Source organism: Ursus arctos, unplaced genomic scaffold (genome assembly GCF_023065955.2).
Source record: "Ursus arctos isolate Adak ecotype North America unplaced genomic scaffold, UrsArc2.0 scaffold_3, whole genome shotgun sequence".
Lineage (NCBI taxonomy): Eukaryota > Metazoa > Chordata > Mammalia > Carnivora > Ursidae > Ursus > Ursus arctos.
Genome location: NW_026622985.1, coordinates 63,489,204 through 63,516,523, shown reverse-complemented (window position 1 = coordinate 63,516,523; position 27,320 = coordinate 63,489,204). Strand labels below are relative to the sequence as shown.

The following is a 27,320-nucleotide window of genomic DNA, read 5'->3' as shown; positions in this document are numbered from 1 at the left end:
CAATATCTTCTTTATTCTGCTTGACAGTGGTCTCTTCTTCCCCCAGTGTGTTCTTTTAATTGCTGAACAAACTTCCATTTCAGAAAATTAAGTAGGAATGTACAAATTTCTAGTTGTCTTTGGGCAACCTCAATTTTCATAGAACTCCGTTTGAAACTGAAATTCACAGCACAAAAATTGCCTAAAATCAACCATAAGATCAGGAGTTAATTATGCCAATTCTGGAGCACCAAAAAAATCTTATGTCTACTATATCTATGGCATCCAATTCAAGACATATTCAAACCAGAAAACTTGAATTACAGAAATTTGTTCAAGACAAGATCTTTTGAAATTTTCATAGGTACAGAGCCTTTGTCAAATAAAGGACAGTAATATTTGGTTTATCCAACATTATTGTAGAATTAGTTTTCTAGGCAGTTCTCGCTTACCCTTGACCAATAAAACCTTGCTTTTTAAACCTAAAATCTACATCAAGCTCTAATCTAGTAATGTCCCCAAAAGACTAAAATTCATGTTATATTTATTACTACTTTGCCTAGAAGGAAAAAAAAGACTGACAGATTTCATGTGTTGATTTGCATAGGGAGTATAGAGCTACTGTATTGGTGATTTTTTAAGAAGTTTTCCATTTTCTATCTGTACACCTACCTGTACAGACTAAAAAGAAAGAGCTATTGAGGAAACTTCTATATTGATTACTGGTCTAACTTCCAGTTGCTTATCTATCAAACCACACACACACACACACACACCCCCCACACCCCCGCAGATTACCTAAGTATCTTTTTGATACTCATAAGATTCAGGGTCCATTTTTTCCTTGCAAAAATTATGCCAAAAAGTCAAAAGGGAGATTTAAAAAAAAAGAAAAAGAAAAAGAGGGGGTTCAAATAAATGTTCAGAATGGGAAAAACAAGGGATAATCAGGCCCTGAAGAAAAAGGGGACAGATGCTAATAATATAAAGTTAATTCTGATTTGAAAATAGCTTTTTTTTTCCTTGCCTCATTTGTTCTGTTTGATAGGCTACAGATGATCCTTAGAACAAAATTCAGGGTATGGCTATTTTCTTATTATCAAACAAAAGCAGTAGGTATACCTTTCAGAAAATACTTAAGATACACAAATTTAATAGAATTTCATTTTCTTCACAGTTTTCAAATTAAAGATTGTAATTAACAAATATAGCTTTATGCAGTGTCTCTCCTTTTTCCCAATGAGGCCTAAAGAGGGAAGAATACTTGCTCCTAACAAGCAAAAACACCAAATTTATAATTAACAAAATATTTAAGCTACCAAAATTTGTGAAGGAAGGAGGATGATAAGAAAGTAAGAGAAATTACCAAATGGCAACCAAACAAGGCCATATCAGGGTTTTCAGGTTAGCCGAAAGTAACTTCTGGAAAATGGTCTACGGTCAGCATAAGCAGCTGCCTTGTTTATATACCCTCCATAGCTCTAGAATTACAGAATAAACTTTTAACAATAAAATGAGAACCAAGAACATCGTATTGTAAATATTATATTTCTTTCACTCACATACAATGTTGTATGAGACATTTACTAGTTTTAATATGTATCCATAGGATTAATACTCATATGGAGTATAATGCAAAAAGTGCCGAACTAAAGAAATAAGTCTATGTGAAAACAAAAGCACACATTTCTTAGGATTTAAAAATATTGCACATAATAAGGTTGCACAGAAATTACTGGCTGTTTTTACAAACAGAATGAGGTATTAGTCAATCTCTAGATAAAGATGAGTGCAAAGAAGAGGAACCACACACACAAAAAAATACATGAATCCAAATAAGACCTAGAGTGCCAACAACTAAGAAAGAAATGTGAAAAGATGTATAAATTAGCTATGATTTCAACACTACAAAATCATTAGCCAGGGACCAAACATGTAACAATCTCTTGGTAATATTTCAAAAGTTTTTAACTTTCTTTCAGCCTAAATGGCTAAGAGCATTACAATCATTTCCTTTACTCCAATTTTACTGCAGAAAGGTATGGTTCTGTGGTAAATATTAAATCATGCCTTTCTGAAGCTTTCAGTGGAAAGATACTGCTATCCTTTGCTGAATGACTCAATTATAGTTTCATATACATTTAGCAACCCAAGTCAGAGATGCTGCAGAGCATGCAATTTTAAATTAGCAAAGGTTTCACTGCAAAAACCATTCAACTTCACACAATTTAAATCTACAATAAGTTTCAAAGTTTAACCTTTAAATATGTATCAGGCGAACTCAATCTTTTCTTGGTAATAAAACTGGCCACGCAAGTAAGCCCAAGGGCAGGTAGAGAAAAAAGACCAGGCAGAATTATAATATCTTTTTCTTAAAGAATCTTTCCTAATCGGGGAAATTAATAATTAGCTATTTCTCTACTGAGTGTTGCTGAATCTGTCAAAAACCATTTAAATACATTTAATATCTATATCAAGTTAAGTGAAGTCATGCACTTGTCAAAATAGTTCACAGAAAATTGTTTTGCATCAAAGATATTGAAGAAAAGTCAACTAGTTGGGTTTAGTGAGAACAGAAAAATAGTGAACTACTGTCCTGAACAGTCAGTGTATGTGGTAACCATATTTCCTCTTCGTTGAGTGACAGTCCTGCAGTGCTTGCTAGATCCGTGGAATCTATTTTCAGTCTGTATTGTATGCCGATTGGTGGTGTCAAAACCACTAAAAGAAAACATTTTCTCCATATCTTCAAACATGTCATCAAAAAGTCCACCTCCAAAAGAAAACTCCTGGAAATGATGTCTTTGTCTACTGGAACCATCCTGGCGTGTCTGGAAGTGATTCTCAAAATGCTTCTTGGACCGAGTGTTTTGGTTTTGACCAAAAAACCCAAAGTCTTTAAATAAGTCATCAAAATTGAAGTTAAATGATTGCTCAAAAGGACTTCCGCTACCTCTTTGTCCTTTACCGTTAGTAAAAGCACTGTGTCCAAGTGTATCATACTCTTTTCGCCTATTAGCATCTGAGAGTGTTTCATATGCTGAGGGAAATAAAAATACTTTAGTAACTGAAGATAATGAAAATTACATATACCCAAATCTCTTCAAATAAGTGAATTCAACTCTCTATTTTAGGGAAGGATTTCACACCACCAATAAAGCCAAAACATTACAAACATAGGAAAAAAGTTAAAATGAAAGTTACAAAAGGTAGGGCCTTTGTCCTATTTACTGTGTAGTATTATCAGCTGTTAGAATAATGTCTGCCCCTAGTAAATATCCAATAAATATTTGTTAAATGAGTGTTACCATTACTTACGAATAAGCATGTGGGCAAAAATTAGAGTTATTTTTCATATTATTTGGATAAAACCATGACTTGTATTCAATAATTTAACGGCCCAATATAACCAATTAAGAAGAATTCAGATTTTTTACTTCCTTACTATTTGAAGTGTTTAACTCCAACTCTCTACTCAATTACCTCCACCCACCATTAATTACTGAATGCTCAGGAGGTGCAATTTGTTTTAGAACTAGTCTTAAATAAAAATTCTTTCATATTTTTCCTTCAAAAGACAAAAGTGGCTTTTAAATACAGACGAAGAAAAAACCCAAAACATTTCAAAGTCTATTTAAATGTTTTATACTTAGTATTTTTATATTTAATCTCCATACTTAGTAAATAACTGTTCCATCTCAGCGTAGAAGTTTTGAGTACCTAAAATTCCTTTTAACATGGAAACAATAAGCAATTTCATAAACAATAGAAGAATGAAGTGATACATTTTCAACATTTTAAGATCTGACAATAAAAATTTATACTACCATTCATTCATCCATCCCAGAATCCAAGTAATTGTGATAATAAAAAGACAGTCTCAACAATCTCACTTTATTTAAATGTAGACTCCATTCTGCCACCCATCATCACAGTATCTCCAAATACATACACTTCTTAGCTATCATTCTCCTTTACTAGTTAGTATCTGTGAGACCTCAGACATAACCATTTAACTTACCTTCTGCAATCTCTCTGAATTTTGCTTCAGCATCAGGGCTCTTATTTTTGTCAGGATGGTACTTCATGGCCAACTTGTGAAAAGCTTTCTTGATTTGGCGCTCTGATGCTGATTTTGGCACACCTAATATATCATAGTAACTTTTTGACGCCAAAATTAATTCCGTTATCATTAAAATGCAGATTGCAAAGACGAAAACTGATTGGGGAGTAGCCATGTCTAATATCCTAAAAAAGAAAAAGAAATTATCCATGCAGCTAATTTCAAGACTTTTTCTTTTAAAAGAAACCCACTGAACTTTTAGGATACAAGGTATACTTAATGCAGAATCAAAATGTTAAGCATATAAGATCTTGTACTTATTCCCATGTTATTTCATTTTTACAGGCTTTATTATCTCTATGTTGGTTGTAACCTTGTCAAAAAGCAAATGTAATTCAACCAAATTGAGATAAAAATCTTTCTTCGATTTACCTTTTCACTAATACTCTGGTCATAAACACAAAAATATTCAATAACTATTTTTTACCAGTAAATACTGAAGACTCATCATTTGTAAAAATTGTAAAAAGGGTGGAAAATCCAAATAATTTTTAAAGGATGTCAATTTTCCTTTCAAGAATTCAAAGAGGATTAAAAATAAAAGTATTTAATGTCACAGAAAAAAAGTACATTACCAAGGTAAACAGCCCAGATTGTCTGAATTGGTAATCCTCCCTCCCAAAGAAAGCACCAACCTCAGTTTTTATTTCAGCAAGGATTGCAAACAGAGAATCTCAGTCTCATATTAATATTGACAATACAATAGAATGTAATGATTTTTTAATTCTAAGATCCCAAATATTTAAACAAAAAAATGTACAGATGGGTTTTGTTAAAAACTCATAATAGAATTTAAGATTTCTCCTAAGGCTACCAGAAAAATAAACTTTCATAGTCTGTACTTTAGATAAGTTACTTATGTTCAAACTTCTCCGTAATCATTAAAATATTTCTCTAACGTTAAAGAAGCTTTACCTAAGAATTCAACTTAGAATTCTGGATAGTATAGATTTAATGACTTGGGATGCGAAACGAATGTGATCCTGTTGTTTGAACTCTGTATTAGTTCTTAATAACCTATGATGACATAACGAGGCTGACGAAAGACACTATGGTTTGTGGAAATTGCCTGCCTTCCTCTCCTGTGGCCTCTCCTGAGCGTAATTAGCAGATGGATTCCTCCTTTCCAAAGAGTTACTCATAGTCACGGGTACTAAAGATCAAGTACAACCTCCTCATTTAAAGAAAGCAAACCAAGCGAGTGCTGTGGACGCCACAAAGACTGCAGGTACTTCCCTAGTCAAAGGGCGAGTCTAAAACTGATAGGGAGGCACATTACTGGTTTAATAAAGGCTATTCCACAGCCCAAGTTTATTATCTGACACTTTTTTTGTAGGCCCACTTTTGTATCATACTGACTTCTTCCCAAGAGCGACCCACGGGACGGCTGCCTGGGCCTTACTCCCCAAAGCCGATGGCCGGTTGGGTTGCACCTCCCAGCCTTCACCCCAAGACGACCGGTACTCGTCCAGTCCGTCCTGGCGCCGCCCTCACGGCTGTTCTCGGCCCGGAGGCCAGCCCTGGGAGGAGCTGTCCGACGCCCGAAAAAGCCAGCGGCCAACCCAAAACACAAAACGCCCTATTCTGTGGTTCGGTCATGTCCTTTTTCCTAATCCCTCAACAACACCAGACAGCCTGAGAGCCTTGAGACGACCGTGGCGGATCCCGAGGCCAGGTCAGTCCACAAAGACCGGCCGAGGCCCAGAGGACGCTCTAAACACCCCTCCCCGCGACCCCGGCCTCTTCCCTCATCCGCACCCTCCGACCGCTGCTGCCCCGCCGCAGAGCAGAAGCGCCGGGAGACCGACGACTGGCTCCACACAGCTGCTCGGCCCTGCCCCTCGCCCGGGTCTCCGAGGCCTCCCGTAGCTGGCGCGCGCCCCACTCCCGCTTGCACACAGACCTAGCGCTCCTCCAGCCGCCGCCGCGTCCCCTCTCAGCCCGCTCCCCACAGGCCGGCGGCCGCTGCTGCCGCCACCTCAGAAGACCTACACGAAACGCTTCCTTATTGGCTCCTGCTTCCCCACCTGACCCTGGCGCCCTACGCGCACGTGGAAAACTGTTGTTGCCGCTCAGCCTGTGCGTCACTTCCGACCCCAACCTCCTGAAAGGGCGGTGCTGAAGCCCGCAGAAGCGGAAGTGAGTCGGCGATTGCGGCGCCTTTCCTCTCGGCCGATTTCAGCGCAGGCGCAGTGGCTCGGGAGGCCTGGATTTGCGCTCTACCTTGGCTAGGAGGTTACGCTGCCCCCGTAGCGGGCCGGCCTTTTTGGGGCCGCACGCGAGCGATGCCTCGCTATTGCGCAGCGATTTGCTGTAAGAACCGTCGGGGACGAAGCAGTAAAGACCGGAAGCTGAGTTTTTATCCGTAAGTCGTCCCTGGAGCAGAAGCGTCAGCCTTACCTTTGGGCCACGGTCCTGTGGCGTCTGGGGCTAGGGTTTGAGGTATCTGGAAATTCGTCCTCGGCTCTCCCGGTGTGGTCCTTCACTGCGCGGGAGAAGGACGTGAAGGCTCGAATTCAGTTTATCTAAAAATGTCCTAACTGAGCAAGGTCACGGGGCTGGTGACGAGGCATAGGGGCCTTTTGGGGTGTAAAATAACCCACTTAAAAAAGTACAGTTTGGGCGGTGCTCCGTGGTTTTCGGAGCGTTTCCCCACCGCAGCTGATCTTATGTCATTGACGTTAACCACCATTTAAGGTACACATCAAACCTGCCAAGCGGGAAGGTGCACCCAACAGTTAGCTTACACCTTCTCTGAGTTAGGTTACATAGATGTTCCTTAATTCCATTTTTCTCCCGAGGAAACTAAGGCCTTTCAGAAAGGTTACCTTGAAAGTTTTGTGAGAGAGCCAGAATTACTACCTATCTCCTGCTCAGGGCTCTGTATATACTCTTCTTTCTTCATTCGTACAGAGAACGGGCTAAGTGTTGTGCCGAATTACTACTGCCAGGAAATATTTCCCTGAAACCACGGGAAAAATAATAATGTCAGAGAAAGTCAGTTATAGATTTTTTTCCTCAAAATGTGAATTTACCAAAAGTAGATTTTTTATTAGTTTTTTGTTTCCGTATATAATCCTCGGAGTAAAAATTGTATTAATTTTATTCCCCTAGTAGCACTAGACTTGAAGAAGTGAATTCGTTAAATGCTAACACTGTAGCAAGCTGTACTGTATATTAATTTGAGAATTCACCCTTTGTATGCATATAGTGTTAAGTTTGTACTGTGATTATTTTATGCTTTTTGGGTAATTAATAAGACAGTGAAACAAAATTACCAAACAAAATGAACCATTGTAAAAGTACTAAGTTGTTTAGGAAACCTATTCCAGAGATTGCTTAGAGATTGACCTGCTGAGAAAGCATTGCAGTCCAGTTACCAACAAGTATATTCATAGAGTGATTTTTTAAAATTATTTGGTAACGTAGTGTATAGGAACTATAGAAATAATTTGCAAACAGCATCCTTATACATGAGATTACATGTGAAAATACTGTAAAAGGCATATTCTCATTTTAGATGTAGCAGAAAAGGTGTGAACTTTTCTATGGCTAACAGAATTCAGGTCCTCTGAAAAAATTCTCTTTGTCTTTAAATGCCTTTTCTGGCTACGTCTATATAATTATAACCTGAATTCTTGATGTGTGCAAGGTTAAGGAATTTTCAAACCATGTATGAACATCCTGTCTGTGGTAAGAACTTCCAGAGATAGATCATCTGATTTTCCCACGTGAGGGTATCTGGGTTAAAAATTATTTCCGATAAAGTACCCATACTCCTTTTCCTTAGCATCTTATAATGTTATCAATATTTGCTGGGAAGGAGGGTGAGGGATGCTATTATAAAGCATGAACTAAATGGTTGGGATTGAGAGGGAATGTACAATTGCTGCTTTTTGGATGAGAAACCTTATGTTACTATTTTTTGAAAAAAGGGTATTAGACTGTTGTCATAAAATCATTGAAAGAAACAGAAATACTATTAATACAGTTTAACTGAAACCTATTTAGACTGGTAAGAAAGTTTTCTCTCCAATTCTGTCATTAGCTCAATTTTGCCTATAAAACACATTTCAGTGTGTTAGCACCATCTCTAAATAAAGGTTATTGTCAACACAGGAACAACACCTATAAAGACCTGTCTTACCTTTCTCTGTATTTTGTTTGATCTATTTCATGTTATAAAATATTTGAGTGTTCTTATAACATGTTTAGTTCTTGTGTCAGTTTTGTTTCAGAGCTTGAATTTTAAGGTTTCCAGTTAGAAATATTAGACTAAATTACATATGGGTAGAATTGAGGTTGATTGTGGTAAAGGGAATGGAATATTAGTAGTTTTACAGGATTTAGTATTCATTGTCCATTAAATCACTTGTTTGAACTAACTTCTTATTTTTAAAACGTTAATATAAATAAGAGCCTAAAGCTTAATACTTCCTTGAATTACAGACAAGACACCGTTTGACTTGTAGTATTAGTATAGAATACATTTGAATGGGACTTTGTGGTTTATGTAGTTCTAGGCAAAATACATAACAAAATAAAAATAAAACGTAATCCACAGAAAATATGAGATTTTATCCTTTGTTGGAACACACATATTTTACTTAAAGGGACTCAAGTTATGTTTTACTAGCCTTTCTTCTTCTTCTTCTTCTTCATCTTCTTCTTCTTCTTTTTATTTTAAAGATTTTATTTATTTAGAGAGCAAGTGCGTGTGCATGCGAATGCAGGAGCAGGGGGAGGGGCAGAGGGAGAGAGAATCTCAAGCAGGCTCCGCACTCAGCGCAGAGCCTAACGTGGGGCTTGATCCAGGATTCTGAGATCATGACCTGAGCCTAAATCAAGAGTTGGATGTTCAATCGACTGAGTCACCCAAGTGCCCTTACCAGCCATTCTTCTGAAAAGCTTTGTCTACACATCTTAGAGCTTAGTCATCTTTACTGTGGAGATGATGTAGTAATGCCATGAAGGTGCTCTTATATGGTGTGAATGGTTGCTTTGCTTTTTTGCAGAACTCAATGCATAGGTTACCTATATATGCAGTCCCGGAATTTGCAAAAAATATAGCAAAGTTTTCCTTTTTTAATTTCAGGTTTCCTCTGCATGACAAAGAAAGACTTGAAAAATGGTTAAAGAATATGAAACGAGATTCATGGGTACCCAGTAAATACCAGTTCCTGTGTAGTGACCATTTTACTCCTGACTCTCTTGACATCAGATGGGGTATTCGATATTTGAAACAAACTGCAATTCCAACAATATTTTCTTTGCCTGAAGACAATCAGGTATTGAAGGCAGAGCATAGGGGAGGAGGGATAATACTGAGCAGGGTGGTAGGTTGCAGGGTGGCAGGTAATGAGGTTAAGGGAGGGAGAGGGAAAGGTGACTGCTGGGAAAACATGTTTAAGAAAAAGGAAGACTAATTTATGCTTTTACTAAAAGTTTGATAATTAAACAAATTTAAACCATTAAAAAAATTTAAACTGAAGAACAAAAGGTAACATATACATAAATCATTAAGTTATTAATGTAAGTTAATGATCTAAGATTTTGTTACCGGTCTTTGAGTTATCAGAAATATTTCCATCATGTATTGAATATGCTTAATATTTTTTAAGAAACACTTTAAAGTGTATTTGAGTTGTTACGTGCTTAGAACATTTTTTAACTGTGTAAATTTACTTGGCCAATATACTGCTCATAGTTAAATATTCAGCACTGACTAATAAGAGAATAAGGTTAGTGAGGACATCTTTAGATTTGAAAATATTATTTTCTAGGAAAAAGACCCCTCCAAAAAAAAATCTCAGAAGAAAAAGTTAGATGATGAGAAAGAAGTGTGCCTAAAAGCCAAGTCACAAGAATCATTTGCATCAAATGAGCTAAAGAAAATTACAGTTAATACAGATATCCTCCCTGAACACACAGAATTACTTAATTCATCTACCTTGGTGAAGCTACCACCTCCAAAACCAGAAAGTATACAAAATAACAAATTAACTCTTAATCTGGTTAAACAAGATATTGGAAAACCAGTATCTACTTTGGAAACATCAGTTACCCAAGACATAGGTGGTTTTCATACATCTTTTCAGAATGTAAATTCTACAACTATTACTTTGACAACTTCAAATTCAGAAGATATTCAGCCATCTTTGGAAACCCAAGAAGTGTTTGAAATAACTACAAATCATCTTGCTAACCCAAACTTTACAAATAATTCCATGGAAATTAAGTCAGCAGAGGAAAGTCCGTTCTTATTCAGCACAATCACTCAGACAGTTGAAGAATTAAATGCAAATAAACAATCTGTTATTGCCATTTTTGTACCCACAGAAAATTCCAAACCAATTAATTCTTTTGTGTCTTCTGAAAAAGAAACCGTGGAAAATGAAGATCTAGACACTGAAGACTCCTTACATAAGGATATAGACTATGAGACAGAAGTTCTACAAATTGAACATTCTTACTGCAGACAAGATGTAAATAAGGAACATCTCTGGCAGAAAGTTTCTAAACTACATTCAAAAATAACTCTTCTTGAGCTACAAGAACAACAAACTCTTGGAAGATTGAAGTCTTTGGAAGCTCTCATAAGGCAGTTAAAACAGGAACACTGGCTATCTGAAGAAAATGTCAAGATTATAGAAAACCATTTCACAACATACGAAGTTACAATGATGTAGTGTAGAGGTTTTAACGCTATGACTTTTATATAAGCTTTTTGCAGCCAAACCAAATTATATGTAAAGTGAACTTTTTCTTGTATAAAGTTCTCATCTTTAGCTAAGAAAGTGTTCTAACATCAAAAACTGCCTCCTGTTCTTGTAATGTTCATTTTTAAGAAAAACTAGAGAGTTGTTGGGCTGTAGAGAAAAAGTTTCCCTACTTGGTAACCTTCCAAATTAAAGTAGAGTGAATAAATAAGATGATTCATAAAATGAGAACATGGATATGGTGGAAGGAGCCCAGAAGAGAAATCAGGCTCAGGTATCAGTCCTGGTTCTACCATTGGCCTCAGTCTGTAATCTGTAAAATAAGGGCACTTATTAAATCTAGTCTGTTTGTTTATAGTTTCTCTCCTTTCTATTAAGATACTTTTTTAATAGAATGACTTTTTTATAAGGTAATATATCCTTATATAATACTGTATGTTGGCTAGTATTTGATGTTATTTACTATTGGATTATCCTCAAAATTGAATTCTGTGGTGTTTGACTTGTTGATTACAATTATTTGTAATAATAAAGGAAAGTACTCCTTTTATAATTTTATTCCAGTTGAACTAAAATAACCTTCCATTAGCCCAGTTTGTAGGAGAGGTACTTTAAACTTGAAAGAATATGTATTTCAGTACCTTCTATGTAGCTGACCATTATAATACATAGTCACTTAATCTTAACATTCTGTATTATAATTTATAAACCAAAAATTTTAATGAGGTTAATTTTTAAAATGTATCTATTACTATATTTTAGAAATCATAGCTTGCATATGTTTAATGTATAGCTTTTTAAAATGTGTGCTTTTGTCATCTTTAAATTCCAGAATGATAGAGTAGTACTTGATATTATACATGCCCACGTACATATATTTTATTAAAATTTATAAGCAAGAAACTATAGACATATGGTAATGTTCTTAGACAAGTAGGAAAGGAAATGGTGATATAAATAAAAATACTGCTTATATCTGTATGAATTTTTAAAAATGTGAAAGCAAAGATTTAGTGGGAACAACAGAAATGTGAAAAATAATGATCTTCTAAAATTGGCAGTTAATATAATTAATGTTGCTGGTTATATTATTGAGCAAGTTCCTATTGGTCCAATTCATACTTTTCTCATCTTTTTTTATAAAAAATACTATTACCTATCTCAGAGGGTTTTGAGAATTCTGTGAGGCAACGTGTTTTTGGTTCTTGAAAATAGGAGGTGCTCAATAAACATTAGTTGACTGCACAGCAAATAGTACTAATTATTTTCATGGTGATTATTTTTGGCCACACTTCAGTTTTTTTTAGTTTTTTAGTTGTTTTTTTTTTTTTTTTTTAGTTTTTTTCAAGCTAATAAAATTAATTTATATTATATAAATATGCGCTAAATACAAAAAGTTGATATAGAGATATCTTTATTATATGACCATGGGAGGAAAAAAAACTTAAATTTTTGCATAAATTATATGCAGATAATTGGTAGAATTAATATGTTATTTTTAGGTAGTCCCATGTTGCATTTTACAGTACTTCTTTAAAACAAATAGTGTAGATGAAAATAACTTTGATAAGTCATTATAAAATAATGTTTCAACTCTGTTTTTAATTGTGTACATTGTAATTTCTCTTTGTTTAAAGCTGTAGCTTACTCAGGAATAATTTAAACTAGTTGTATGTCTTCAAACTTAGTAAATTATAAATATGTAAGATATTTTCTTGGCTTGCCTGTATTCAGTTCAGGATGTTTTCAGCCTGTTAACTTCTAAATATATTTGGGGGTTCTGCCCAACTTTATTTCTTACTTGGATTATTATAGGGTCTCTTAGCTAATCTTGCCAATATTTTCAGTCCCTTCCATATCATTCTATATTCTTCTGTCAGCTTTTTACTTCAGCTGTAGATCTAACTGCATCATCCACTCACTACTTAACTTTCCCAGCTCAGAAATCTGAAATTACTCTTGAAAACCTACAGAATAAAGCCAAGCTTGTTACCATATATGATCCTCTGTGATTTTCTTCATCCTGCCACACTTGGACTACTTAGCATTTTCCACACATGCCATATAGGTGACTTTCTTCATGCTTATTTTATTCCCTAAATTCAACCAGTCAAAATTGCAGCTTTGGTTGAATTTTGTTTCCCTTTTTCCAGTCAAAATTGTTTTCTCTCTGATCCTACAGGGCTTTGTTTTATAACATTGTAACAATGTTTGCCTTACGCTTTTCTATATCATGATATCTATGGCTGTTCTTTTGACTAGATTGTAAGCTTTTTAAAGCAGGGTTTTCATTAATCACTGGTTTCTTTGACAATGTAATTCACTCAATAAATGTTTGGACGAATATTTTGAATTTTGCCTACTTGATTCTTGTCACTTAAAGTCAAGAACCTTCTTACAGAATTGGTCCTTGATACCTTTAGAATGTTGAAGGATAGACGTAAATCTTCACAATCTTTGAAACATTCCATGTCTTCAATGTACAGTACAATTCACCAGTTACCTGCTATGCTATCTGAAATTATTTTCTTGTGGAAGGCTATTCCCACCCCAAAATATTTGCTGTTTTCTATCCTATATAATTAAAAAGTAAGTTCAAATATGGCTACAGAATATATCTCATTCTATATTCTCTTCTGTAATGTGACCTTGTCACTCCCTTACAAAGAGGTGGAATTTATTTCTGTATCTTTTGGGCTATGTGAGTGCTTTGACCAATAGAATACAGTGAAAGTGATAACAGCCAACCAAACTTAGACCTTAATTGACCTGGCACCCTTCACTTCCTCTTTGGAACAGTATCTCTTAGAATGCCCAATGCCCTATAAAATGTGTGTTTTGAGACCAAGCTGGAAAAGCCAAAGCCACATGGAGAGGCTCTAGAAAATGAGACATCAGACATATTAGTGAAGAAGCCAACAAGCGACTCAGTTTCTATCACAGAATCATGAAAGACGGTAATTGAAGTCAACAGATACCTGGAATTGGAGGAAAGAGTGTGAAGAGATGTTAAAAAAAAAATACAATTGTTATTAACAAGCAGCAGTCATCCCACACAGCTTGGCCAGTGTCCCTTTTCTAAACTGTCAAAAGATTGGAAGTTCATTCTCTAGAGAGGATGAAACAAGTTCTTCAGAAAAGATAATGGGCAGGGATACTATACTGAAAAGGGGTATTAAGTGAAAGTTTATAAGCCAAATAGCTCCAACTCTACCTCTATCACATATATGGTTTCCAGAACTATGGCAACCAAGCTTATACCCTCTAGTTTTCTCTTGGGAATTTGACCACCTCATGAAAAAAGAACAAGAAGATTTTACATTGGAGGTTCCAACTGAGTCCAGCTAAGTCACTGTACAGCAGTGATTCTTAAAACTTCACTGCATCAGAATCACTTGAGAAGTTGTAAATTTTTTCATTACCCAAACTGATTCAATTGGTCTGGTATAAAATCTGAGTATCTGTGGTTTAAAAATTTTCTCCAATGAGTCTCATACACAGCAAAAGGTGAGAATTATTGCTTTGTAGTAGAGCTTATGGAAATGACTCATTCCTGAGTACAGAGATTTTCATCAGTGTCCTGCCAAATGACAGTCAACAGTCAACTGAAAGTTAGTATTAAAGATAGCAAAATGAGTAGAAAGCAGCAATTTAGAGAAAACACTACGTAAGTAGAAGAAATGTTAGGGAAAAGAACCCAACTATACTTAACATTTACTGAGAAATATGTTGCATCCTTGAAAACAAACAGTATGTTTTTTTTAATAAAGGAGTATTAATGAAAATAAAAAGAGCTCTAGTAATTTAAAGTGTGGTATTAGGGACACACCAAGGCACATTATTTTTAAAAATCAGTACTTTAGACACAAAAAGAGGATCTTACAGACTTTCAGCAAGAAAAAAACCACAAAGAGCTAAGAATAGAACAGCTTCAAATTTCTGAATGGTTACACTGGAAGCAAGAAGACAAGAGAGCAATAATCTGAAAATTCTGAGGAGAAAAGATTTCCAAAATAGAATTCTATATCCAAAGTCTCAAAATATTGCCTCCTCTGTATCCTTTAAGGCAGCTATTGGGAAATGCATCCTATGGAAATAAGGCCATAAAATAAAATGGAGAGAATGGCTTCTAAAGTTATTTCCTAGATGATAATTTATCATTCAGTTGATCTAGAGATTAGAAATAGGAAAAAGGAAATGACCACAGGCCTAGAAAGCCACCAGTCCAAATTGGAGTAGGTCAGAAGGCTCGAGGATAGAGTTCTTCAAGAAGATGAAGATTGATAGAATAACTAACGTGTTAACACCTTCAGAGGAATCTCACATATCTGGGGTAGAATTGATGGTTGAATTAATAATAAATACAAAGAAAACTGTACAAACAAATCAGAACAAATGTTAACACAAAATATGTAGAAAGGTCAAGCCATTATATCTTAGTACATGCTGCATTTACATAGTCGAAATAGCGTAAATGCAATAACAACACCAATATATTAGGAAGATGGGGTATGTGTGTGTGCGTGCATATGTCTATGCTGGGGCCAGGAGCAAGGAGTGGGATGACGTAATTAAAGAAAGCAAAGTTCTCATCAACCATAGTGGAATACCAAAAGATAATGCCTAATTGCAAAAACTTTAAAAATAGCAAATTAAACATGTTGAGATAAATAGGTAAATACATAAAGAACCCAAATATATCATTGGAAAGGGTTGACTTAGGAGCAAGAAATGAAGGAGGACTGCAATTTTTTTGTAGCAAGGCTTATAGAATGCTGACTTTAAGCATATGTTTAAGACTAATGGGTTTATTTCTTTTTTTAAAATAATTTTTTATTATATTATGTTAGTCATCATACAGTACATCCCTAGTTTTTTATGTAAAGTTCCATGGGTCATTACTTGCATATAACACCGAGTGCACCATGCAATACGTGCCCTCCTTAATACCCATCACCAGCCTATCCCATTCCCCCACCCCCCTCCCCTCTGAAGCCCTCAGTTTGTTTCCCAGAGTCCATAGTCTCTCATGGTTCATTCCCCCTTCTCTTTACCCCCCCGCTTTCTTCCCTTTCTTCTCCTACCGATCTTCCTACTTCTTATGTTCCATAAATGAGTGAAACCATATGATAATTGTCTTTCTCTGCTTGACTTATTTCGCTTAGCATTATCCAGTCCCATCCATGTTGCAGCAAATGTTGAGAAATCGTTCTTTTTGATGGCTGAGTAATATTCCATTGTATATATGGACCACATCTTCTTAATCCAGTCATCCGTTGAAGGGCATCTCGGCTCCTTCCACGATTTAGCTATTGTGGACAATGCTGCTATGAACATTGGGGTGCATATGGCCCTTCTCTTCACTATGTCAGACACTTTTCCAATGAAGACATTTACCCTAATAGGTTTATTTCTATTCATCATTTAGGACTGATCTATTCATTATTTTGTCTGGAAAGCCTTTATTTGCCTTTCCAAATGCCCATTTTATTTAATCTATTGGTTACCTCTACTTAACGCTATCATAATACCTATCTTCCAGTATTATTATTGCTTCTTTTCTTGTTCTTATACCCCCAATATAAATTTTCATGCCTTCAAAGTGTAAGCTTTTTACAAACTTTTAAGCTTCATTGTGTAGCACAATTTCTTTTAAGATTTTATTTATTAGCATGAGCAGGGAGAGGCAGAGGGAGAGGGAGAAGCAGATTCCCTGCTGAGTAGGGGGCCTGTTGCAGGGCTCGATTCCAGGACCTGGGATCATGACCTGAGCTGTAGTCAGATGCTTAACCAGCTGAGCCACCCAGGTACCCCTAGCACAATTTCTAATACAAACTAGGAGCTCCATAAATATTTGTCCAGTGAACAACTTGTCATGTACTAAATCATACTTCAGGAACTGCTTTGTTGGGTCTAATTCTGTCTCCACATTGAGACAGTCACCAGATAACCAATTTGCAGCTCCTTGGTGCATTATGGCCCCATTATTCAGGCAGGCTCTGCTAAATTCATTATAATATAAATAATGCTACTTTTATTTTTCAATTTTTTTATGTTTGGAGATGTTACAGCATCCAGTGCCTGCAGTTTGCGATCTATACAGACATTTTCTGATCTTTTACAAAGCTTGAGAACTAAGCTTTGACATGTGTAATGCTACTTTAAATTTTTCGTTGGCATGCTATAAATAGTGCCTAGTAAAGGTGAAGTAGCCTTCCTTTCAGACTTGAGTTTTGTAACTTGCAGTGTGAACTATCCAGGAGGGTCACTAGATGCTCTAAAATTTAATGCAAAATATTATATGTATAGACATTTTTCTGGAAAGAGAACCCATAATTTCTATTATGTTAGGAAAGGGATAAATGACTCCAAAAAATTTAAACAGTGCAATAATACCTTACATTTTACATCGTGCCATAAATCATAAATCAAAAGCTCTTTACATACTTTATTGCCTAAGCACTCTGAAACAAAAAAAAATGGGAAAGCTTCTATTCTAGATTTGAATACATAAAAAACCCACCAATTTAGCTACGTGGAGTAGAACTGAAATTAAAAGGAAAATTGGCCCATATCCAAAAGTGGGCTGGGTAAATTCTACACAGAATTCTTAAGAATTTCAGACTAGTGTTATTACATATTTTCTGAAAAATAAATTTTAATGTTCAAATTACTGTATAGACTATTAGAAAAATAAATCCAGAGATTATGTAAGTACTATTTTGATTATTGGAAAATACTATTATAAGTTCAGTTGACTTGTTTCTTGGTTACTGAAATATAATTCAAAATGAGAAGCAATGGTTCAGGAGCCAATTTCAGAGGGATCCTAATCTTTATTTCTTTCAGTGCATGGTTCAGGTTTTCCATTAATAAAAATGTGTGGTGTTTTAATATGTACAACAGACTAGAATATCATAAATGTGAAATGAGGTTAATTTTATTAAACTTGCTAACTTGCTTAGTCTAGATGAAAATGAATTTCCTGACATAAGACTAGAACATATCTGAACCATGGATGAAAAAGAAGTCAATCAGTTCAATGAAGGAGTATTAAAGTATGGGAAGGAGTTTTTGAGGGAATGAGGTGGAGGAGCAAAGGGCCTCATTCAGATTTTCCAAATAATCCCGTCACTAAATAAGAAAGCATTCATCTATTCCTCTTTGGAATATTAAGTAATATGTTAAAGACGTTTGGTTTGCTTTGATAAATTTGGTGCTTTGGAGCTCTGAAACATCTTTTGGCATATCAGCTTGCAGTCCACCTGCAAGTTTAGTTTTATTAACTTGGGGAATGAGAAAATATGGAGGGAAAATATGTGGTAGAATATAGGAGGGGGACAGAGCTGAGACTCAGAAGCCTGAAAAATCTGTCTTGCTTCAGTAATATAACCTAGTCTCCTTTGTCAGTAGGCAGAAGCACATTACTGGGTATCATCACAGAAATGAATTTCTGAAGAAAAGTACTGTAATCAAAGCCTTTTAATGAGAAAAAAGCCAGCCAAACCAGTCCAAGTCACCCCGAGGTAAGCTGCTCCTTCCTTAGCAAGAGCAAAATACTGAGGAGGAAGAGACAGTACTACTAAGAATAGAGAGTGGAGCATCTAGTTTTAAACAAGTAATATTTGGTATGGGAGAAATTGCTTCCAAACTTAGATAATGTGGTCCCACAAATCTCTCTTGTCTTCTTTCGTTAATCTGGGCAGAACTGAAATAAGAACTTCGTGGGGGGTGGGTTCTGTGTATCACTGAAGAACCAGTTCAGATGTCACCTTTTCGATGTGGTCACACACACACAACAGTTTTTCACTCCTCTGTCTTCACAAATTCTATTTATATCATTATAACTAGATCATTCTTTGCCGTAATTACCACTTATTTATCAGTCTCTGATTAAACTGCAAGTTAATGAGAGGTGGAGATTAACACTTACTCATCTTTGGCACTATAGAGGAAGAAAAAATTTCTCTGCTGCCTTAGATTCACTGTCTGGGCCTGCAAAACAAATTTGATAAAAGCTAGATTAACCAGAGAAAAACAAACAGTTTATTAGCACATACATGTACATATATGTGGGATAACTCAGTGATGAGTAACTCAAAGGTGTGGTCAGGATTTGGGGCTTATATAGCATCTTTTTTTTTTTTTTTTGAGAGAGAGAGGGAGAGGAAGAGTGTGTTTGCACATGTGAGCAGGGCAGGGGCAGGAGTGGAGTCGGGTGGGCATAGGGAGAGGGAGAGAATCCTAAGCAGACTTCGTGCTGAGTGTGGAGCCCGACACCAGGCTCAGTCTCATAATCCTGAGATCTTGACCCCAGCCGAAATCGAAGAGTCGGATGCTCAACCAACTGAGCCACCCAGGCGCCCCACTTATATAGCATCTTAACAAAGAAAAGTGATAAGACAAAGGAAGAGGGTTTGAGGTCCCTAGGGATGGCAAGCTGTGAGAAGGTAAAAATATGGAAGATAAGGGTTGTTTTAGTAAGGTTTTGTATGTAGCTACTCTGACGTTAAGAGTCTAGAACTGTCTTTGGTGATTAAGAATTATCCTGCTCTTCCTAGTGTAAGGGAGAGCAGGGAGGTTTTTTTGTGTCTGCTGCTTCTCAGTTGTCTTCATCTGAAAACAGTCCTTATGTCAAAGTGGTATGTTTTAGCATGACATACTCTGAACCCCTTTAGCATCTAGTAGGTCCTCAGTTAGTTTTGGAAAAGCATGATAATAATATGCTAACTCCTGTGGCTGTATTTGAATGATGGATGGTGGATAAATTATACTGGATTATGCTTAGATCTAGTCACTTTTAAATGCTATAGAATGCTAACTTAAAAAGAATTTTAAATTGTTCGGTCTCAAAGCCTACTCTAATTTTGTGCTGGTTCTTTTGCCATAATGTGTGGCATCTCAAATTTACCTCTTAACAGCAAATAGAAGAAGCTTAAGATAGTTAAATAAGGATGTCACTCTTTTCAATTTGAGGCCCCACCCAGAAAGTCACAGAATATTTAATCCATGGATTCTCTTCTCAAATGCAAAATGTAGAATGATTTAAAAATAAATAAAACTCAAAAATCTAAAAATACAGTGGTACTAAAGGTAACTTATTGGCCATTACTAAGTCTTCCTTATGTTGGCTTTACCTTAATTCTAAACTGAAACTTTTTAAGTCAAGCCTTTAATTCTATACTAGATAATTATCTTCATCTTGAGTTATTTATCTCTTGATTTGGATTTTATTTTAAGAAGTTTAAACTCTACCTACATTTATTCTATAAGTTCAAAGACCTTCAAAGACATATTTCTAGGTGTTTGTTTCAGTCAGTCATGATTCTCACAATTGAACTGAGAGCATATTAAGTATACTTGGAGCTTTATAGAGAACCTGCCATTTGACTTTATTGCCATGGAATGTTTGCTGCTAACTCCCTTAGAGTGAAACGTTATTTACTGTTCATGATTGTTCTGGGAACTACACTTAGCCATTCAGACTTGAGAAGTCACTTTCCCTGCACTTTAACACAATGTGGCTTTTCTGAATGCTGCATCTTAACGTCAACAATGCTATGCTTCATTTACTGAGCTCCTTGAACCTTACATCTTACATTTTATGAAGCAATTCAACTGTTTTGTCATTCTTAGAAATGTGTCTATTTTTTAAAATATAGCATCAAATTCCACATGAACTATGGCAAGTTACATTTCTCTGAGTAAGACAAAATGAAACAAAATATAATTTGGAATTATCTTTCCTAAGACATGTGTCTGGCAAGTTTGATTATTTCTTCCTCCTAAACTTGTTTTACTGCATTTCCTCTGTGGAATTTAAAGAGAACCTGTAGAAAATTTGTTTCACACTCATTTTTACAACTCTTTTGGGTTTTTTTGTCTTTTGTTTTTGTTTTTTTAGCTTATGTCAATGTCCTTTTTTATTTAGAAGATTGAAAGTTTTGACCATGATTATCTCATTTTCTTCCTTAAATGTTTGGTAGCAAAATCACCTGGGCCTAGAGTTTTTTTGTGTGTGTAGAGGTTTCTGAGAACAAATTCAATTTTTAAAATAGAAACAAGGCTATTCAGATTTTGTTTTTGATCTTGTGTTTGTATTGGAAAGTTGTGTTTTTCAAAGACTTTGTTCATTTCATCTAAGTTATCAGATTTATTGGCATATAGCTGTTCATGATACCCTTTTATTATCTTTTTGATGTCTGTAGGACCTGTAATGATATCTATCCCTTCTTTTATTCCTATTATTGATGGACCTCTGAGTTAAGTATCATCTTTAACCTCCTTTACATGTGGGAAAATAAGGCATCAGTGGTAACTTGTATAACTTGCTGGCTCAAGATGGCATGATTTGCTATTAACCTCTGATTTGCAGGGGACTACGTTTTTCCGTGTGTATGTTTACCTGAAATACCTCACAAAATTTTATTTGGCAAGCAGTCAAAACTGTAACTGGGATGAAAAATAATACGAGGGAAAAATCAGATCATGTAGGTCTTGGATACCCTTGGCTAGAATAATTCAGTATAGCTATCAAAAATACTTAGAAATATTTCAGACCTAGAATAAATTAAAGATCATAGTTGCTACAAATTGCAGCATTTTATTTATTTTTTAAAATATTTTATTAATTTATTTGTCAGAGCACGAGCATGCACAAGTAGGGGGAGCGGCAGGCTGAGGGAGAAGCAGGCTCCTTGCTGAGCCAGGAGCCCAACATGGGACTCGATTCCAGGACCCTGGGATCGTGACCTAAGCTGAAGGCAGATGCTTAAGCTACTGAGCCACCCAGGCATTCCAGATTGCAGCATTTTAAAGATAACTTTTCTTTTGGAAAGTAATCATTTGGTGATGCAATGCTTAACATTGGTCCCTAGTCATCATGATTCTAGTACTATCATGATGGTAGATGGCTGTCATTGATTTTTTTCCCTCCATGTACAAGCATGTCATACTTCCATCAAGAAGTAGCAGATAGACCTATTCTTCCCCTTGAATCCGGGCTGGCCTTAGTGACTTGCTTAATGAATAAAATGTGACAGAAGCGATATTCTGGGACTTTCAAAGCTAGATCATAAAAAGCCTTGCAGCTTCTGCTTGGGCGTCTTGCTCTGTCTTGGAGAAAACAGTTATAATATAGGAAGCTCACCATGTTCTAGAAGCCATGTGAAGGTGCTTCAGTCGATAGTAGCATTCTAGCCATATCCACCAAAGCACCAGACATGCAAGTAAAGCTATCTTGACCACTCCAGAGCAGCCAGTCTGCTAGCTGAAGGCCACTAAGTGACGTTAGTCACTGCCATATGGAACAGAAGCAGCCATGCCCAAATACCTGACCAATGAAATTTTGAAATATAATAAAATGTTCATTGTTTTAAACTTCTAAATTTTAGGATTGTTACACAGAAGATAACCAGGACAATGACTGTTATGTAAATGGTGGCAAATATCCCTACTATCTAGCTTAATAAAGACATAATGTGATATTCCTGATTAGTTGAGAAAGAACCTGGAAAAATGCCACCATCAAATCTGCCATGCTAAGTGGTATATCCTAAGCAACTTTGTTCTCCCCCACAGTGCTAAGATGGGAATATAGCTTCTAAAATTTATAAAAGTGCTAAGAAGGCATTAAAAAGTTTTGAGCAGAGAAATAAAAGATTCCTTTAACTGCTGCGTAAGCGACAATACAGGGGCAAAAAGGAAGCCCTGAGAGTAATTAGGAGCATTTAGGAGGCTATGGCAAGAAAAGATAGTGCCTTGGAGGAGAGTATGTTCTAGATGTTTTCTGTTTGCTTCTCCAGATGAACTTTCCATCCTTCTCTATGGTGTTTTGTGTCCCAGGAGGCTGGTTTGATTCAGCCAATGGGGGACTCTGGCAGAAACTGGAGGGCAGGAAGAGAGTAAGGAGAGTGTCTGTTGTCCTGGCTCACTTTCTGCAGAATCACAGGAATTGGTGTGTTCCTTTACCCCTAGCTCCTCCCAGGCAGCCCTCTTCAGATGTTTATTCTTTCCAGGTTCTGTGACATCTAGTATTCACCCCTTCAAACCTATGCTAATAAGGGCTCTGAACTGTTGCTAACCCTGAGATTTCATACCATCTCTTGTTGAATTTCCTAACTCTACTTACACCTTTAAATAGTCCCTTCAATACACCCTCAAATTACCGAGCTTTAATGAGCCACCTGTTTCTTGCTGGGCCTTGATGGTACAGAGTGATGATGGTGGTAAGAAGTGGTTGGATTTGGGAGATATTTTGACAGGATCTGCTTAAAGACTGGTTGTGTGCATACAACATGAGATATGGAGAAGGGATACAACTTGCTTTTTCCCCTTAACAATAGGGAGGTTTTCTTCCAAGTCAAAATAAATACCTCTATTTTCAATTAATTCATAGAATTCCAAAACATGGATACACCGTAGCTTATTAATTAATCACCCCACTTGACGACATTAAGTTCCTTTATGACTTTTTGTTAATATAAATAATGGTATAGTGTGCCCCCAGTGTATATACCTTGCAGTACACATCCTGTATATTTGTGCATGTGTGGATTTCTTAAGGACAGGTATATGAAAGTAGAATTGTTATACCCAAGAGATAGGTACCTTTAAAACTCCTATAGGTATTTCCAAATTGCTCTCCAGAAAGCAATATTAATATACCCTCCCAATAACAGTGACTTTTACTCTCACAATCAAGAGGTGTTATCAAACTTTAAAAAATCTTATGATAAAAATGTTTTGTTATCTTATTTGCTTTTCTTTGAATGCTAGTGTTGTTGAACATATTTCCATGATAGTTGGCCAATGTTTGATGAGGAATATGATTACACAGATTCAAAATAGCTCCCACAAAATACTTATTTACAAAGAGAAAAAAAGAACTTCACAGTGGAGAAATCTAGCAAATATTACCTTAATCAGGTGACCAGGGCACCTGGGTGGCTTAGTTGGTTAAGCATTGGACTCTGGATTCAGTTCAGGTCATGATCTCAGTGTTGTGAGATAGACCCCTGCTTCGGCTCTATACTCAGTGGGGAGTCTGCTTCTCTCCTTTGTATCTCTGTTTCCCCCTCCTCCTGCTTGCACACTCTCATGCTCTTCCTTTCTCAAAGAAATAAGTAAAATTAAAAAAAAAAAAATCAAGTGACCAAAGTGAATGTCATCAGTAATGGGACAAGTCAAAATTGTGGTCCACCTAGTGGTAATGAGATATAATAAGAAAACAGCATCACTTCTGCGGTCTTACTACCAAAGATACATAATATGAATCTAATCGTGAGGCAAACCCAAACTAAGAGATAAACCACAAAAAACTAGTTTGTGTCAAGGTCACAGAAAATAAGGAATGACCAAAGAACTATTCCAGAGTGAAGGAGACAGAAGAAACATGACAGTTAAATGGGGTCTGTGAATTAGATGATAGTCTTGAATCAATATTAACTTCCTGATTTTTAAGTTTATGTAATAATTTGTAGGAGAAAGTCCTTGCTTGTGGGAAAATCTCACTAAAATATTAGGAAGTGATGGGGCAACAGGTCAGCAACTTATCCTGAAATGGTTCAAGAAAAACAAGTCATTTATATTCTGTTTGTAATTATTCTGAAAGCTTGAGATTATTAAAATAACAACAACCAACTTTTTAATATTAGAAATCATAATACATATTCCTCATGGGTACTTCTTTACTTGGCACCCAGTGGACACCATTTATTCTTGTGGCAGACAGGATAAATCTTAACTTGCTTTCTCTTCCCTGGATTTTTTTTTCTTGCTAATAAAGGTTTCAACAGTCATAAATTACATCCTAGTGGTTAGAGAAATATGTCATCACACTATCTACAAGTCAGAAGAATAAAGCTTTCTGAGAGCTAGTCAAAGGCTGTCATTGGAGAGAAAGACTTAAGTAAGGTCCAGATTTGCTCCTCATAAACTCCAGGCTTTTCAGGATTTCAAATGTAGTGAAGTTTCCTGAAACCCTGTCTTAAGAGCATTCAAACTATGGGAAGAGCACAGATGTCCATTGACAGATGAATGGGTAAAGAAGATATGGTATTTATACCCAATGTAATATTACTCAGCCATCAAAAATGAAATCTTGCCATTTGCAACGATGTGGATAGAACTAGAGGGTACAATGCTAAGTGAAATAAGTCAATCAGAGAAAGGCAATTATCATCTGATCTCACTCTTGTGTGGAATTTAAGAAATAAAACAGGATCATAGGGGAAGGGAGGGAAAAATAAAACAAGATGAAATCAGAGAGGGAAACAAACTGAGGGTTGCTGGGGGGGGGGGAGGGATAGGGAATGGGGCACCTGGGTGATGGACATTAAGGATGGCATGTGATGTAATGAGCACTGGGTGTTGTATAAGACTGATGAATCACTGAACTTTACCTCTGAAACTAATAATACACTATATGTTAATTAATTGAATTTAAATTAAAAAAATAAAAATAAAAGGAAGAAAAGAATTCAAATGTTACGCTAATTGGCAGGCATTCAAAACAAAACAAAACAAAACAAAAACAGGTCACCAAAATCCCAATCCTCTACAAAAACAATTGTGTAGTCTACACATTTTTTGTAAGAATCAATTTAATTTGGGATAAAAAAATTAGTTGCAACAAACCATTATTAAAATAAAGTACAACAGTCTCTAAATATGAGCTAAGTCAAAAAATATTTGCTTTCAGAATTATTTTTGCTCTTATAGCTAGAGGTATATTATAACAGTATCTTCTCAGCCAACTAATCACAAGAAAACGAAGTTGCTATGAAATTTTTTTTTTAAGAAAAAAACCACCAAACCTGAGAATCTAGTGCAGAGTTCTGAAAATGCTGAAAAATTTTTATCTTTACTTCATTTTCTCTTCTCTCCCACCTCCTGTTTTTAAGTATATTAAACTTAAAATTCAGGTAAAAGCTTTGAAAAGTAGATACAATTTGTTACTTTGGGCTGCCACCTAGTGTTAAAATAAAAACATTTGCCTTTCCTTTTTTGCCTTTGTAAACTTTTGTATTGATAGTATTTTCAATATGACAGAAGGCAAAGTTAATGCTATCATTAAAAGATTTTTTTATTTTTTAATTTTTTAAAGATTTTTAAAAAAGATTAATTTATTTTAGAGAGAGAGAGTGGGGGGATGGGCAGAGGGTGAGAGAATCCTGAAGCGGACTCCTTACTGAGTGGGGGAGCCCAACTCAGGGCTCAATCTCATGACCCTGACTGAGATGATGACCTGAGACAAAACCAAGAGTTGACCACTTCTAACTGAGTCACCCAGGTGCCCCAAAGATTTTAAGTGGTCACTACACCCAACATGGGTCTCGAACTCACAAAACTGAGATCAAGAGTGGCATGCTCCACTTCCTCATTAAAGGATTTTTAAAATAAAAATTAAATACATTTAAAGTGTATAACATGCTGATTTTATACATATATTCATAGTGGAATGATTACTATAGTAGAACTATTTAACATATCTCCTCACATAGTTACCATATTTGTGAGGAATATACTTGAAATCTACTCTTTTAGCATATTTCCTGTGTTCAGAATTAAATATAGTCATCATGCATGTGCATTAGATTTCTAAACTTATTCATCCTACAAAGCTACGCATTTGAACCTTTTAACCCAACTTCTCCCCATTTCCCCACCATCCCAGCCTCTGGTAACCACCATTCTACTCTCTGCTTCTATGACTTTGACTTTTTTTTTTTTTACCATTCTACTCTCTGCTTCTTTGACTTTTTTTTTTTTTTTAGATTCTACATACTATGTATGGTATCTTACATACACACGTAAACACACATATGCACACACACAGTAGACCCTTGAACAATGCAGGGGTTGGGGTGCTAACCCCTTACGCAGTTGAAAATGCATGTATAACTTTTGACTCTCCCAAAACTTAATACTAATAACTTACTTGGAAGCCTTACCAATAACATGAAAAGTTGATTAATACATATTTTGTATGTTGTATGTTTTATATATATATATATATATATATATTCTTAGAGAAAAAATGTTAAGAAAATCATAAGGAAGAAAAAATACACTTACAGAACTGTACTGTGTTTATTGAATAAATCCGTGTATAAGTGGACCTACCCAATTCAAACCCATGTTGTTCAAGGGTCAACTGTATATATCTTCTTTATCCATATATCCATTGATGGACACTTATGTCGTTTCAATATCTTGGCTATTGTGAATAATGCTGCAATCAACATGTGGGTACAGATACCTCTTCAAGATCTTGTTTTCAATTTCTTTGGATATACCCAGAAATTGGATTGCTGGATCATATGATAGTTCTATTTTTAATTATTTGAGGAACCTTCTTACTGTTTTCCATAGTGGCTGTACTAATTTACATTCCACCAGAAGTGCACATGGGTTTTCTTTTTTCCACATCCTTACCAACATTTGTTATCTCTTGTCTTTTTGGTGATAGTCATTCTAACAGTGTGAAATAATACCTC

At 35.9% G+C, this 27,320-nt stretch overlaps 3 protein-coding genes across 5 annotated transcripts in view; 2 read left to right on the top strand and 1 right to left on the bottom strand.

The window, feature by feature from the left end:
- Nucleotides 1–1,508: 1,508 nt before the first annotated feature.
- Nucleotides 1,509–6,780, bottom strand: DNAJB9 (DnaJ heat shock protein family (Hsp40) member B9). 3 transcript variants are annotated; one of them, XM_026509399.4, is made up of 3 exons: nt 6,503–6,780; nt 4,001–4,227; nt 1,509–3,019 (listed from the first exon to the last, which is right to left on the bottom strand). In XM_026509399.4, exons 2-3 carry the CDS (start codon nt 4,215–4,217, stop codon nt 2,568–2,570), a joined length of 669 nt encoding a protein of 222 aa, XP_026365184.1. In that variant the 5' UTR covers nt 4,218–4,227; nt 6,503–6,780; the 3' UTR covers nt 1,509–2,567. The 3 variants fall into 3 exon arrangements, with proteins under 3 accessions (XP_026365184.1, XP_026365175.1, XP_057160112.1); XM_026509390.4 differs by lacking the exon at nt 6,503–6,780 and adding an exon at nt 6,006–6,180; XM_057304129.1 differs by lacking the exon at nt 6,503–6,780 and adding an exon at nt 5,861–6,035.
- Nucleotides 6,194–13,174, top strand: THAP5 (THAP domain containing 5). Its single transcript, XM_026509368.4, has 3 exons — nt 6,194–6,467; nt 9,198–9,390; nt 9,886–13,174. The coding sequence occupies exons 1-3, from the start codon at nt 6,388–6,390 to the stop codon at nt 10,789–10,791; spliced, it is 1,179 nt and encodes a 392-aa protein (XP_026365153.1). The 5' UTR covers nt 6,194–6,387; the 3' UTR covers nt 10,792–13,174.
- A 5,059-nt stretch (nt 13,175–18,233) lies between these two features.
- The window catches only part of ELMO1 (engulfment and cell motility 1), a 690,097-nt gene continuing 681,010 nt past the window's right edge, over nt 18,234–27,320 (top strand). The window contains exon 1 of the mRNA XM_057304123.1: nt 18,234–18,347. The gene's annotated coding sequence lies outside the window, so the exon portion shown is untranslated. The remainder of the gene's footprint in view (nt 18,348–27,320) is intronic.